This window comes from Zeus faber (assembly GCF_960531495.2).
Source record: "Zeus faber genome assembly, chromosome: 22".
In the NCBI taxonomy this organism is placed as follows: Eukaryota; Metazoa; Chordata; class Actinopteri; order Zeiformes; family Zeidae; genus Zeus; species Zeus faber.
In genome coordinates, this window is record NC_137209.1 from 19170106 (window position 1) to 19186479 (window position 16374).

The 16374-nt window shown below is 41.5% G+C and overlaps 1 protein-coding gene across 3 annotated transcripts; it reads right to left on the reverse strand.

Annotated features, from left to right (window-relative positions):
- Positions 1 to 312: 312 nt before the first annotated feature.
- LOC307246918 (DNA damage-inducible transcript 4-like protein) lies at positions 313 to 12843 on the reverse strand. 3 transcript variants are annotated; one of them, XM_080022963.1, is made up of 3 exons: positions 12805 to 12843; positions 2823 to 2950; positions 313 to 1685 (listed from the first exon to the last, which is right to left on the reverse strand). In XM_080022963.1, exons 2-3 carry the CDS (start codon positions 2911 to 2913, stop codon positions 1183 to 1185), a joined length of 594 nt encoding a protein of 197 aa, XP_079879089.1. In that variant the 5' UTR covers positions 2914 to 2950; positions 12805 to 12843; the 3' UTR covers positions 313 to 1182. The 3 variants fall into 3 exon arrangements, with proteins under 3 accessions (XP_079879089.1, XP_079879088.1, XP_079879087.1); XM_080022962.1 differs by lacking the exon at positions 12805 to 12843 and adding an exon at positions 3064 to 3173; XM_080022961.1 differs by lacking the exon at positions 12805 to 12843 and adding an exon at positions 3096 to 3171.
- Positions 12844 to 16374: the final 3531 nt, after the last annotated feature.

The following is a 16374-nucleotide window of genomic DNA, read 5'->3' on the forward strand; positions in this document are numbered from 1 at the left end:
GGCTGCGATCGGCCGTCATTTTGGCCTGTCCTTGAAATGCAATTGTTTTTTTACTTTAATACATTGAATTTCACCTCCATTGCAGTCAAGCACTTTGAGCGGCGTGTTTGGTATGAAGGGTGCGACACAAACGGGCGTCATCAAGACTGTGGTGACATGATGGATAATATGGTCGACCGTAACGCTTTTAAGACACTTGGCAGCGTGTGATTCCAACATGGTGCCACTAGTTGGCGCACCACTCCAAGACGGCAAACAACGTCAGCCCAGCTCACAGCAGGTCTCTTTCTTCAGAATTGTTTTATTGTCAGGTTAGACAATACTTAACATGTCATGACAGAATTTCATATTTGTAAAAGAAAAAAAAAAAAAGCTCAGTTTATGAAAAGTCTGGACAAACACCAAAAATCGAACAGAGCTCCACCCGTTTGTTCTCAAGATTCAAAGCAGATGGACGCGTGGCACCGTCACCACCCCCGGTCGTAGAGGTTATAACATTTGGGCAAAGTGTCCCTTTACAAGCTACACCATAAAGAGGAAGGGGGAAGTATAAAAATGTTAAAAAGGTTAAAAGAAAAAAAAAAAACAACATCCCAAATACCCTTCACCCAACTTTCACAACTGCGCCAAAGTTTGTAATTTAAAAAAAGGCAGTTTTAACATCCATGGAACGAGCTGCACCATGAGAACAACATGTTGACAAGACATTCAATCACCTCAACAGCTGACTGCACCCGACCCCCCCCCCCCAAAAAAAAGCCTCCTAGTCAGATCCAGATTAATGCATCACATACTTCAGCAGAAAAGTGTCTAATAAATTCAATACATTCAAATTATACATCTTAAAAAACAAACAAAAAAAAACACTGAAATGTACAGGAGCAGCAAAGGCCGTTAGAAAACAGAAACATCTCGCTTCTGTCAGATTACAATCGTACTCAGAGTGCACCGCGTTATGGCACGAAAAGACCACATCCCAGAATTCAAACAGCCGTTCAGGCACTAACCTCGAAGCTACAGCGTGCGCACCCCCGCCATCCCATAAACCCCCCCCCAATCCCGAAACCTCAGGGAAGAGAGGGGCGGCCGCTCGTCGAATGAAGCTGTAATTGTACTTAGAAAAGAGGACGCCACCGGCGCCTCGTTCACATTCAGGCAGCAGTGCATTTCACCGACGCCCCGTCAGCACTCCTCCACCACCGTCCCGGCCGGAGCGGACGAGTACAGTTTCCTCTTGACGAGCCGGAAGCCGGGGCTGAGCTTGAGGACGCGCCGGAAGCCGGGGCCGAAGCAGCTCCCCAGCAGCAGGAAGTCCCGCAGGCCGGCCCAGCCGCAGCCGCCGTCCTGCTTGAACACCAGCGTCAGCTCGAAGGTGGGCACCACGGCGGCGTCGCAGGCGATGCGCTCCAGCCGCGCGCAGCCGCCCTTCTCCAGCTCGGCGTGCACGTGCAGCACGCAGCCGCGCAGGCCGCAGGGCTCGCCCGAGGCCAGGCGCAGCACGTCGCGGGCGATGCGCCGCGTCAGCGTCTCGGGCACCAGCACCGCCGAGCAGCGCAGCGCCGTGGCCTTGGCCCGCGACAGGCAGCCCTCCAGCGTCCGGGCGAGGTGGCGGCAGGCGCGCTCCTCGGCGGGCGAGAGGGCGCCGGACCTCGGCGCCGCCAGGCAGTGGTCCCAGAAGTCTAGCTCTGGTGGGGAGGGGGGGAAGAGAGAGACGCGAAAACGAAGGGGTCAGACGAGTTTGTGCCGATTTGCCGGATCGGGATTACGTGAGCAAGTCGTGATGTTTTTGTAGAGTAGTGGATTCCACAATCATACGTTTACAACATTTTATTGCAGGACTAGAAATAAACAGGAGCTGAGTTAAGAGTTTCCATCTGCCAAGTTGAGGATGCTCTACCAACAAACACAGATGCAACAGAGATGTTGCCAGTTTGGTTGTGTGCTACTACCACGGCGGCATAAAAACAAACGCTTGTTCGTCTCCATTATTCGCACGACCATGAATCGCAGCAAAAACGTGGTCATAATATGGGCGGTGACTACAGGCGTACGAGTCTTTCCTCCAGTTGTCGCCGAAAGAGCCGGTCGTTCCAGACAGGTTGCCCAGGTGCCCCGGAGCGACGGGCACCTGGTCGCCGATGCGAGGCCCCGCCCCCCCCTCCACGAACGGCCCGGGGCGTCGCTCTACGGCTTGGCCACCACGGCTATGGGAGCGGGGCGGCTAGGGGAACGGAGACACCAGCCCTCAGGCTGACCCCGTCTCAGACGCAACGGGGCCCAGGCTGTGTCTACGCATTTATTCCAACGTGGCTCAAAGTTCATACTTTATATTTTATGCAAAATGAAGTTGTTGTCAAAAGGGGTTGGGGGATTTAAAGCAGAATTGAGAACAAGTCAAGTTTGGAAACGTATTTGTTTTTATTTATTTTTTTATAATACTGACTAGAACTCCTTGGGATAAAATACAAAGTGAAATAAAAAAAGTAAAAATATCCCAGAATGATGTGTGAGAAGTTCTAGCCACGGTGCCATTTTCCACCATGACCCCTTTGTGATGCACGGAGTGAGGGCAGGGCTCGTTTTCAAACCAGCCCCAGCACCGGACCGGACCGGACCGGCAGTCTGCCCGGTCCGTGCAGGAGCGATGACGTCATCTTGAAGAAAGGATGACGTCAGGATCCCCTCCCCACCACCACCACCACCACCCTCCTGCACCGCTGCAGCCAAGATGCGCCACAGTGACAAACAAGTGTTGCATTTAAACTTAAAAGGACAAAGCAAAACATAATAATAATAATAATAATAATAATAATAACAACAACCTTTGTTGATGCACGCCTGCTCATGCCTCCTCTCCACCAGCTCCGCTATGCATTCGCTGTTTTTGCTCTTTAATGTGCTTGTTGCAACCATGATGGACTCTAGGTTCCCTCTCTCCTGCGTTCAGGACCTGGGAAAAATATTTAAGGTTTTGTTTTTTTTTATCAATTCGTCACGTGCAAGTCATACAGGTAAGGGCGCGGTTGAGCAAGCGGTGCAAAAAAAAAAAAAAACCCCACCCACCCAAGCAGGAAGAAGATCCGCGCTCAGCTCACCTGTTCCTCCCGGATCCCCACTTTAATTCGACTCGCCGCACACAGCACCGGGGGGGTCGACGCGCAGACGGCCACGGGACCCACTTGCGCCGCCGCCGCGCCCCGCAGCGGTACTTATACCCCCCGCGGCGTCAGCTGAGCGCCCGCTGCTGACCAATCAGGGACCGCTTCCCCCGTAAATCATCTACCTAGGTTAGTTTACCTAGCAACCGCAGCTCTTTCCTGATTGGCTGCCAGTCGGGAAGGTTTTATTTTTTTTTTTAATTGTATTTCTTTTTTTTTTTTAATTTATTTTTTTCACACAGCAATTCGTTCTTGCTGCGTATATTTACATTATGATTATGAGTGTTGTGATTATTATGATTATTTCATTTTATTTTATTTTATTTATTCATTCGTTCATTACATAATTACCTCTGGTGCCATAGTGCATGCCCCCCCCCCCCCCCAACATTTAAATAGTTGTTTTCTGTTGTAGTTCAGAGTGCACAACATAAGAAAACATAGTGGCACATTCTGTTCTATTCTATATTATTATATTCTAATCAGTTTGCCTGACGATTTCAACAGTTTACAGCTTTATTGCCAAATTGTAAACAACTAAATCAGTAAATAGAGAAATGTTACATGAAGGTGCAGTTGTCGCAGCACGAGTTGTCCTGTCTCAAGGTTCATATGAGTCTTGTTGTTTGTTTGTTGTTCTCATATTAGAGTGTTGTTTGTTTGTTGTTCTCATATGAGTCTTGTTGTTTGTTTGTTGTTCTCATATTAGAGTGTTGTTTGTTTGTTGTTCTCATATTAGAGTGTTGTTTGTTTGTTGTTCTCATATTAGAGTGTTGTTTGTTTGTTGTTCTCATATTAGTCTGTCATTGTTTGTTCTTATATTAGAGTCTTGTTTATTTGTTCTCATATTAGTCTTGTTGTTTGTTTGTTTGTTTGTTTGTTCTCATATTAGTCTTGTTGTTTGTTTGTTTGTTTGTTTGTTCTAATATTAGTCTTGTTGTTTGTTTGTTCTCATATTAGTCTTGTTTGTTTGTTTGTTTGTTCTAATATTAGTCTTGTTGTTGTTTGTTTGTTCTCATATTAGTCTTGTTGTTTGTTTGTTCTCATATTAGAGTGTTGTTTATTTGTTGTTCTCATATTAGTCTGTCATTGTTTGTTCTTATATTAGAGTCTTGTTGTTTGTTTGTTTGTTTGTTCTCATATTAGAGTGTTGTTTATTTGTTGTTCTCATATCAGTCTGTCATTGTTTGTTCTTATATTAGAGTCTTGTTGTTTGTTTGTTTGTTCTCATATTAGTCTTGTTGTTTGTTTGTTTGTTTGTTTGTTTGTTCTCATATTAGTCTTGTTGTTTGTTTGTTTGTTTGTTTTTGTTCTCATATTAGTCTTGTTTGTTTGTTTGTTTGTTCTAATATTAGTCTTGTTTGTTTGTTTGTTCTCATATTAGAGTCTTGTTGTTGTTTGTTTGTTGTTCTTATAATAGTCTTGTTTGTTAATTCTAATATTAGAGTTGTTGTTGTTTGTTTGTTTGTTCTAATATTAGAGTCTTGTTGTTGTTTGTTATTCTCATATTAGTCTTGTTTGTTTGTTTGTTCTAATATTAGAGTCTTGTTGTTGTTTGTTTGTTGTTCTTATAATAGAGGCCTGTTGTTTGGTTGTTTGTTGTTCTCATATTAGTCTTGTTTGTTTGTTCTCATATTAGAGTCTTGTTGTTGTTTGTTTGTTCTCATATTAGTCTTGTTTGTTTGTTCTCATATTAGTCTTGTTGTTGTTTGTTTGTTTGTTTGTTTGTTTGTTTGTTCTAATATTAGAGTGTTGTTGTTTGTTTGTTTGTTGTTCTCATGATAGTCTTGTTTGTCTGTTTGTTCTAATATTAGAGTCTTGTTGTTGTTTGTTTGTTTGTTGTGTATTTAGTTTTATATAAAAATAATCGTGTTTGTTCTCATATTAGTCTTATTTGTTTGTTTATTCTAATATTAGAGTCTTGTTGTTTGTTTGTTTGTTGTTCTCATATTAGTCTTGTTGTTGTTTGTGTGTTTGTTCTCATATTAGTCATGTTTGTTTGTTCTCATATTAGAGTCTTGTTGTTGTTTGTTTGTTTGTTCTCATGTTAAGAGTCTTGTTGTTTGTTTGTTCTCATATGAGTCTTGTTGTTTGTTTGTTTGTTCTCATGTTAAGAGTCTTGTTTGTTTGTTCTCATATGAGTCTTGTTGTTTGTTTGTTTGTTCTCATGTTAAGAGTCTTGTTTGTTTGTTTGTTTGTTTGTTCTCATATTAGAGTGTTGTTTATTTGTTGTTCTCATATCAGTCTGTCATTTTTTGTTCTTATATTAGAGTCTTGTTGTTTGTTTGTTCTCATATTAGTCTTGTTGTTTGTTTGTTTGTTTGTTTGTTCTCATATTAGTCTTGTTGTTTGTTTGTTTGTTTGTTTTTGTTCTCATATTAGTCTTGTTTGTTTGTTTGTTTGTTCTAATATTAGTCTTGTTTGTTTGTTTGTTTTCATATTAGAGTCTTGTTGTTGTTTGTTTGTTGTTCTTATAATAGTCTTGTTTGTTAATTCTAATATTAGAGTTGTTGTTGTTTGTTTGTTTGTTCTAATATTAGAGTCTTGTTGTTGTTTGTTATTCTCATATTAGTCTTGTTTGTTTGTTTGTTCTAATATTAGAGTCTTGTTGTTGTTTGTTTGTTGTTCTTATAATAGAGGCCTGTTGTTTGGTTGTTTGTTGTTCTCATATTAGTCTTGTTTGTTTGTTCTCATATTAGAGTCTTGTTGTTGTTTGTTTGTTCTCATATTAGTCTTGTTTGTTTGTTCTCATATTAGTCTTGTTGTTGTTTGTTTGTTTGTTTGTTTGTTTGTTTGTTCTAATATTAGAGTGTTGTTGTTTGTTTGTTTGTTGTTCTCATGATAGTCTTGTTTGTCTGTTTGTTCTAATATTAGAGTCTTGTTGTTGTTTGTTTGTTTGTTGTGTATTTAGTTTTATATAAAAATAATCGTGTTTATTCTCATATTAGTCTTATTTGTTTGTTTATTCTAATATTAGAGTCTTGTTGTTTGTTTGTTTGTTGTTCTCATATTAGTCTTGTTGTTGTTTGTGTGTTTGTTCTCATATTAGTCATGTTTGTTTGTTCTCATATTAGAGTCTTGTTGTTGTTTGTTTGTTTGTTCTCATGTTAAGAGTCTTGTTGTTTGTTTGTTCTCATATGAGTCTTGTTGTTTGTTTGTTTGTTCTCATGTTAAGAGTCTTGTTTGTTTGTTCTCATATGAGTCTTGTTGTTGTTTGTTTGTTTGTTCTCATGTTAAGAGTCTTGTTTGTTTGTTCTCATATGAGTCTTGTTGTTTGTTTGTTTGTTTGTTCTCATGTTAAGAGTCTTGTTGTTTGTTTGTTCTCATATGAGTCTTGTTGTTTGTTTGTTTGTTCTCATGTTAAGAGTCTTGTTTGTTTGTTCTCATATGAGTCTTGTTGTTGTTTGTTTGTTTGTTCTCATGTTAAGAGTCTTGTTTGTTTGTTCTCATATGAGTCTTGCTTCCTTCCTTCTGTCTTTCTTTCTGACTTTTTCTTTCTCCTTTTCTTTCTTACGATTTCTCTTTCAGTCTTTCTTTCATTCTCCCTCTTTCTATCTTTTGCTTTTTCTCTGACTTTCTCTTACTCCTTTTCTTTCTTTCTCTTTCTTTCTGTCTGTCTGTCTGTCTGTCTGTCTGTCTGTCTGTCTGGTTTTCTTTCTTTCTTTCTTTCTTTCTTTCTTTCTTTCTTCCTCTCTTTCTCTCTTTCTGTCCTTCTTTCTCTTTCTTTGTCCATCAGGGGTTAGCTCACAGTCAGAGAATAGATAATAGCAAATCTCAGATGGAGCCAAATGTTTTATTTAGTTTATTTCCTAATTGGGTGGAAAATTGGTTAAAATTGTGCACTCATTCATGTATTTAGTTTTATATAAAAATAATCTTGTTTGTTTGTTCTCCTATAAGTCTTATTTGTTTGTTTATTCTAGTATAAGAGTCTTGTTGTTTGTTTGTTTGTTGTTCTCATATTAGTCTTGTTTGTTTGTTTGTTCTCATATTAGAATCTTGTTGTTGTTTTTTGTTCTCATATTAGTCTTGTTTGTTTGTTTGTTCTCATATTAGAGTCTTGTTGTTTGTTTGTTTGTTTGTTTGTTCTCATATTAGTCTTGTTTGTTTGTTTGTTCTCATATTAGAGTCTTGTTGTTTGTTTGTTTGTTTGTTTGTTTGTTTGTTTGTTTGTTTGTTCTCATATTAGTCTTTTTGTTTGTTTGTTCTCATATTAGAGTCTTGTTGTTTGTTTGTTTGTTTGTTTGTGTCACTGTAGCATTCAGCCTCCAGAGGGGAAAGCAGACCCCGGGCCTTGCAGCTGGAATCCAGAGAGCAGCGTTGCTTCCTCACATAAGGGGAACCAAACTGCTCACATGCTGTTAGAGCAGGGGCCTCCAACCGCTGGCCACGCCTCACCTGCCAGACAATTTATATATTCTAGATATTGTTAAATCTGGCCAGCAAATAAAAGTTTAAATCCCAATGCTCAATGAGATAGATAGATAGATAGATAGATAGATAGGTAGATAGGTAGATAGGTAACTGTTCAGATAGATAGATAGATAAGACTTTAAAAGTAAGTCCTCTTCTAAATTCGGGACGAGGTTGGGGACATGGAATCAGAATGGCTCCTATTGAAAAAACTCTATTATGGAAGCAGCTGTTAGAAGCTGTGATCAAAAGCTGGTTGGTGCCTCTCATGGCTGCAACCCCAGAACTTGCTGGTGGACACCAGTTGAGGGGACCGTCAAGCAGTAGAAGGAGTCTTTTTGGGCTGGGTTAGCTCGAGGGACTCCAGGGTGTGGGAGGACTTGGGAGAGGCTATAGAGAAGGACTTCGGGCGGCTTCAAAGAGGTTCTGGAAAACCATTCGGCGACTCGGGAGAGGGAAGAGGCAACCTCGACTGGGCATTATCGTGGAGAGGTGGAAGGAATACTTTGAGGAAATCCTGAACCCGATGTCCATGCCCTCTGAAGAGGCAGGACTGGAAGTGTCTGGGGGTCAGTCTATTTCCTTGGCAGAGGTCACTGAGGTTCTTTGAAAGCTCCTCAGCACTTCTGGATGGATGAGATCCATCCAGAAGTGTCGAAGGCCCTGGATGTTGGGCTGTCCCAGTTGACACACACCTGCAATGTCGGTGGACATCGGGAACAGTGCCTTTGGACTGGCAGACCGGGGTGGTGGTCCCTATTTAAAAAAAAAAGGGGGAGTGTGTTCCAATTATTGGGGTCACATTAATCAGCCTCCCCAGGAAAGTCTATATCAAGGTGCTGGAAAGGAGATTCCGGTCAATTGTCTCATCCCAGATTCAGGAACAATGCGGTTTTCGTCCTGGCCGTAGATGATCGAGGGAGCATGGGAGTTTGTCCAACCTGTCTGCATGTGTTTTGTAGATTCGGAGAAGGTTAGGATAGGGTGAGGAGCTCCGTGATCTGGTAGGACCTCATAGTACAGCTGCTGCTCCTCCACATGGAGAGGAGTCAGTTGAGCTGGTTGGGGCACCTTGTAAGGAGGCACAACTGGGAGGGGACCCCGGGGCAGACCCAGGACACGCTGGAAAGATCATATCTCTCAGCTGGCCTGGAAACTCCTAGGGATCCATAGATCTATAGAAAGTTGCTGGGGAAAGGGACGAAGGCTGCTCTGTTGGCCCTGTTGCCACCGCGACCCTGACCAGGATTAGCAGGTTAGAAGATGGATGGATGGATGGATGAATTGATAGATAGATAAATAGATAGATAGATTATATATATATATATATATATATATATAGATAGATAGAATAAAATCTGTGGGGTTTGAGGCACCGACTACTTCTGTGGTGTCGATGAGTTCAAAGTAATATTTCACCAAATGACCTAAATTCTTGTTTATAAAAGACCTTTTAACTGGTTTTTATTGCGTCGTAAAAAAAGTGCAGAGCCAGAAAACCTATATAGGTCAACCTGTACACTCAAAAATTAGAACTGAAGTATTCCCATGTTAAAGAGATCTGCATTTGTGTTTTAAGTTTCATGTGACGATTATTTTATTATGTGTTTTTTTTTTTAATGTGTTTGCACGTCTCTGTAATGTATTGTTACGCTGCACACTAGTTGTAGTGCGTCTTCCTCCTTGGCAGTTGTGTGAATGATCAATGCACATGTGCGGTTCGGTCTCCAGTTCTGGCAATAAAGTACACATAAAGCATACAGCGCCTCACCTGTGATTTATAAGCATATTGTGGTAAAGACCCACAACACATGTGGAACCAAGGGAAAGTGTCCGGCTAAAGGATCAGAAAGCTCCTAGTGCCACAAACCAAACCACTGGGTGGCAGTTTGTTGGAAGCGTGCAATGAACTCTGTGTATGTAGAGGAAGTGCAGGAAGAGTGGGGGGAGGATGACGTCCTGAACATAAACATGACACAGTCAGACTCCCCGGAGAGGATGAATGGGAGGTAGACATTCAAGTTCTGTCTAAAACAGTGAGGCTCAGAATAGACACCGGCGCAAGGTGCAACACAATAACACCAGGCAACTATCAGTTGCTACTGCACACAGGTGAACTGAAGCGCTCTTAGAGGGCACCCTGCTCTTACTCCAATCACAAGCTGAATCCGGTGGCCGCAGTCGACCTCATAATAAAACACAATAATTGCGAGCTCAGTGAAGAGTTTGAGATGGTGTACGCAGCGCAGGAGAATGTGCACGGTGGTGCCACAGCTGACGACTTGGGCTTAATAGTCCGTCTTGACTCGCTGAAGAACACTGCTGAAAGCCAAGCGAGCACGGCTAGCGAGTGCAGCTCACCGCAGAGCGCCCCAGATGACTACCCAGAACTGACGCGCACCACCGGAACACTAACAGGTACATACACAGTCAAAATCCCCGCCGCACTTGAAAATAAGATAATGGAGAAACTGCAAGAGATGGAAAAGGACGTCACCAGAGTCCACGGGGTGGGTGGGTTCAACGGTAGCCACAGTACGCAATAACAAGATAAGAATCTGCATAACCCCAAGCAACCTAAACAAGTCAAGAGAGAGCATTACCCTATGTGCACCGTCAAGGAGGTCGTGGCCAAGGTGTTTTCTCTGGTGGATGCCATGTCGGGATTAATTTCCGATTGCATTGGAGGAAGCATCGTCCCTGCTCACAACCTTTAACCGCCTAATGGGAAGGTTCCGATGGCTACGGTTACCGTTTGGCCAGCAGCCACAGTGGAGGAACTTGACAAAATCCTGCGTCAAGTAGTTGAGAGACCCACAAGCTATAGCCTGAGGCTCAATTTCTAGCAGATTCACATCTGTCAAGCATCAGTGCCATATGTGGGACATCTGATAACAGCCGAGGCCTGATCCAGCGTAAAAAGAGGCAGTACATCGCATGCCACCGCCGACCGACAAGGATGGTGTTTGCTGGTTCTTAGGTTTTGTAACATACTGTACCTGTCAATTCATACCCAACCTCAGTGAAGTAGACGCTCCGCTACGCCAGCTCTTAAGAGTGATGTGGAGTTTGAACGAGATGTGGAGTTTGAATATACTGTATATACAGTATAGTTTACATTTTTTGATTGTATTCAATTTAGACCATGAATGGTCTTAGAATCCACACCCAACTGCAGTGGCAGGGTTGGATTTAATCACTTCAAATGGCCTATCATATAATTCAAGGCTTTGAAAATCACATATATTAATTCTGACAATGCAGTATATTCCCCGACCAAATAAACCCCTAGTAACACTTGCATGTCGTTTTTCACCCATACCGTCTTTCCCTTTTTAGGGTTATAACAATATACAGTAACTGCCTTACCCATGAGGCCATTGCTTCAAGATGCATAAAAAAGTGGGGCAAAATTGTAGTTTTGTAGTTTTTACACACACCCCCCCCCCCAGTGGTGGTGTAGTTTTGTCATAAGGGAAGTGGTTAGTTTTAGTTTTTGAGGAGGTCTGAGGCAAAAATATGAAATATCTGAGTATCCATAACGCACCATACTTACCCTTTTGCGTTTGCTGTTTTGTAGTATCAATAACTAGAGGGTGCACTGTACATATCTGCCCCCCCCCCCCAACCAAAGTCTTAGAAAATCTCCCAATCTAAATGCATTGTTCTAATTTCGTTCTGTGTAGTACTAAAGAAGTCGGACAATAGTGCTCCAGGACATGATTCAATAGATTCATTTTGTGACTATGAGCATGAAAAAGTGTGATACTGGGTTGTCCCACATGGTTCTCATATCTGCACATTCCAATCCTGAAAACATGTTTGTATGATATTACCTATGTCTATTTACTCCAACTAATATCATAACTATGAGTTATGACTATGTCAAAGTCATACTGACACGCACCAAACTCAAGTTAGGCTTTACACTGACTCCGAAAAACGATAAAAACAAACCGGCGGTCCATTTATTTCAATGGAAAGCCGGATTCCACATGTGAATTGCTCTGACGCACTCTCATAAACCCCGCCCATCTGTGATAAGCCCCGCCCCCTCCGCAGTGCCAGATTTCCACGTCTGATCGAGGCTGCGGGATGCGTTCACAATGTTTCAACCCATGCGACAAGTTTGGCTCCAACACTAAGACTGTCGGATGTGTTTTCGGATTCGGTGTAAAGCGAGCTTTACACTTGAATTTAGCTCTAACACGCCAATAACCCGAACTGTCGAACTGCTTTGTGGTGCAGACAGATGATACGTTGGAGAGAGACAGCGAGAGAGAGAGAGAGAGAGGGTGAGAGAGAGGTGGCTTTAACCTTCTGGTTCTGGTGAAGGTCAAAGCCGAGTCCAACTCCTGTTTCCTTGAACGGAGCAGAAAATAAAACGTGCCGAGGTTCCAGTTACTAATCCATCGCAGTTCAGATGTTATCTTCTGTTCTCGCCAGCAAGCCAGGCAGCCCGCACGCACACACACACACACACACACACACACACACACACACACACACACACACACACACACACACACACACACACACACACACACACACACACGCACGCCTCTTGTGGAATTTGGCAGCACACTCAGCCTAGTGAGGCCTGTTTCCTGCATTTAACTAGGTTTGAAATGTATCATAACTTCTATTTACTTAATCTCAAGCTCCCTCCATGCTTTATAATAATAATAACAATAATAGTATCATGACTAATTATAATAAACTTTAGTTTTAGTTTGATTCACAGATAAATATATAAATAAATATAAATCAATATATAAATAAATACAAATAAAAGTAGTACAATGATATAATAAAAGTACTATGTAATTCTCAAATTCACATGAAATGGTTTCCTAATATGCAATGTGGAATATCTGCACAGTTTTTGTACGTGCATTAAGAAAGACTCATTGTCTAAATATGTGCCGTATTGGCCTAAATGTTAATTGTAACATAAAATGGGTGGTGCTAAAGAAAAATGAACAAAATAATAACTGCATTTTAGCATGAAATCAGCCGGACTCTATGTAGTTTATCTACTGATTACTATGTGTGGGTATTGGCGAGTCATGCTTTTTTTTTTTTGTTTTAAAGGGCGCAGTAACACCATGTTAAAGGTGTAGCGTGTAGAGTTTACGGAATGGACTTGGCAGAATTGGAATATAATATTCATAAGTATGTTTTAAATAGGGTAAAATCCCATGAAAATAAAAAATCGTTGTGCTGGCGTTACCTTCGAATGAGCTGTTTTATCTACGTAGGGAGCGGGTACGCTTCACGGAGGCCGCCATGTTGCACCGCCATGTTTCTTCTACAGTAGCCCAGAACGGACAAACTAAACACTGCTTCCAGAGAGGGCCTTTTGCATTTTTCGCGGCCACCGTCTCCTCCACCGAGGCAGCTATGTTCCACCCCCACGGGGAGGGGTATCCAGTTGGTTGCGATCTGCGGCCTCACCGCTAGATGCCACTAAATTCTACACGCTGCACTTTTAAGATTTGAACTTTGTATTAATATCTCAAAATCTGCAAAAGGACAAGAGAAGAAAGCCAGCAATTGCCCCCAAAAAAACACCTTTTCCTGCAGTGGGCCTATGACTCTGTGATTTGGTCCTCGGTGGTGCATTACTCTAAGTACTATCCAAGATATTAATATTTTTTGGATAAAGCTGCAGAACATGTAACTGAGCCGCAGCACAGCTGATGCCAGGCTCCGCGCCAGAATCCTCCCTGTCCCACTTGTGGATCAACGCCCGCCGCCCCTCGAGGATCTTCCCCCGTCTCAGCTTCCAAAGGCCACATGGGGTGGGGGCAGTTTGTCTGTCTGTATGCGGCGGCGCTCCACGCCACGCTGCTCTCTCTGCCCGTTATAACGCTGGGGTGAAGGGGATAACGGGTCAAAGGTGGAAAATCTGGGTTGGGAAAGTAAAAAGCCAAACCCTGTGGATTCAGTAGCATGTTCCTGAAATGGAGGAGACTGCAGTTTCAGTACTGCAGTCCTGGGACCGCATTTCTAGGACCCTGGTTTTTCATGACAGCCCCAAGCATAACCAAGGACCGCATGTCTAGTACATACGGACAAGATGGATGACACCCTAACCATCATCAACCGTCATCAATCTTTCAAACTACAAGTAGTTAGACAGAAAGAGGTATTTGGGTGGAATAAACCTTTCAAACTTTAAGGAGTTGGAAAGTAGTATTTGGGTGGAATAAACCTTTAAAACTATAAGTAGTTAGACAGAAGGAGGTATTTGGTGGAATAAACCTTTCAAACTTTAAGTAGTTAGAAAGTAGTATTTGGGTGGAATTAACCTTTAAAACTATAGGTAGTTAGAAAGTAGTATTTGGGTGGAATGAACCTTTAAAACTATAAATTATTGGACAGAAAGTAGTATTTTGGTGGAATGACCCTTTAAAACTATAAATACTTGGACAAAAAGTAGTATTTGGGTGGAATAAACCTTTAAAACGGTAAGTACTTGGACAGAAAGAAGTGTTTGGGTGGAATAAATCTTTAAAACAAATAAGTAGTTTGAAAGTAGTATTTGGGTTTATTAAACCTTTACAACTATAAGTAGTTTGACAAAAAGTAATATACGGGTGGAATAAACCTTTGAAACAACAAATACTTGGACAGAAAGTAGTATTTGGGTGGAATAAACCTTTGAAACCAAGTAGTTAGACGGAAAGTAGTATTTGGGTGGAATATACATTTGAAACTAAGTAGTTAGATTGAAAGTAGTATTTGGGTGTAATATACATTTTAAACTATAAGTAGATAGACAGAAAGTAGTATTTGGACAAAATAAACCTTTAAAACTATAAATACTTGGACAGAAAGTAGAATTTGGGTGGAATAAACCTTTAAAATTACAAATACTTGGACAGAGGGTAGTATTTGGGTGGAAAAACCTTTACAAGTAAGTAATTTCCCCCTGGGATTATTAAAGTATTTCTGATTCTGATTCTGATTCTGAATACTTGGACATTTAGTAGTGTTTGGGTGGAATGAACATTTAAAACTTCAAGTACTATAAGTACTGTTTTCATTGATTTCCTTATGAACCACATATGAGTAAAATGTATAATAAAAACACGGCCTCGAGATGACTCGTGTCGCACTGTTTTTATTCCCTGTTGACCTGGTTGCCATACCGGCTCCGGCCACTGGGGGCAGCACTGCCCGGGCGTCCGGTCGTGATCCTCGGGGCAGGTCGCGTCTCGTCCTTGGCGGAAGTGGTTCTTCACGACACTACAACGGGCTGTCGTCATCCGTCACCATGGAAAATAATTGACGAAAAAAAATAATTGTAAGTATTAAAACGCTGCGTTTGGAGCTGCAGAGGCTGCTTTCCAGTTTGGTTTTATTTTCCCAATTTGTGGATAAACGTCATCGAAATGGTTGGCGGTGATGGATGACGTCATGTATGTCATGTTATATATTGGGTATATAAAATACACAATATTTACGCAAAAGACGTGAATGAAAACCATTCTCGAACATTCTCCTTCCATCTACAAATATTATATAACAACATATACTAAATATACACCGCATAATTGCTGGACATTGACGAAGGAACTGTAAAACCAAGTGCGTCCAGCAGGCGGGGCTGTTTCCCCTCCACATAGTCTCCGTCTCCAGTGTCACTAGAAAGCGCGTGGCAGTTCATTTGGGACCTAAAATCAGTCCAATAAGTCATTCATAAATACTACTATCAATGAACGTCAAAACTACTACTTCATTCCATTCATGTGATCATATTGAGAATTATCTAGTTGCAGGTTTTCAACATATTTGGTAATATTCCATGAAAACGTTCCTAATCTTATTATTATTATTATTATTATTATTATTATTATTATTATTATTATTATTATTATTATTATTATTATTATAATCATAAACATAAAAAAGTCAGTATACTGCTGCTGCGTTTTACTCATTATTATTATTTATTCATCATTCATTTCATAATAAAACTGCAGAGCTGTTGCTTTGACAGCCGGACACCGTGGCTGGGTGCGGGGTTCCCTCTAGCGGTCACTTGATGCATTTTCACGCCATTCCCAAAATGCGCGACTTCATCCACGGCCGTGGTAAAAATAGTGATAGTAGTGATGAATACCAGTGATACATAGTATTAATAAATAGTAACGATACATAGATAGTGATAGTGTTACAGAAATTAAAGGGTTGCCTTAATTTGCAGATTGTCAGTCGGTGGTCTTCAATAAAGAGGCAGACAGACGTAGGTTTTACTTGTACAAGGGTTGGATCAGAGACGTGCCAACACAAAATGCGATGAACATCAGAATGAAACAAATAATGAGCATCATAATAAATCCCAGTCGGCTTGAAATGCCATTCCTGCCGACTGGGAGATGGGTTTATGCATTATGGCCACACAACCAGAAAACACAGTTTAAGTAGACGAGTGCTGTTAAGGCTGGGAGCTGAGTCGGTGCTATGTGTCGTAGTGCCGGGAACATATATTTTATTCACTGTGGTTTGGGCAGTTATATTCTCAGGACGGTAAAGTATGTGAAGTAAAGTATGATCATGGACAATGTATATGAGTACAGCAACAATTATAGCAATGGTGAGTAGGAAACAAACAGTGCCGCGTAGGCCACAAAACCCTGTAGGGCAGAAAAGGTGCCATGGCCGCAGGTGTGGTGGGTATTAGTTCATAATCAGCGCTATTATCTATGCTAGATGTGTGTAGCTTGGAGTGGGTGGAACTCAGTGTTTTAATTATGATCTTGCTGTGTGGTGGCTAAGCTGTGGATCCTGGGCG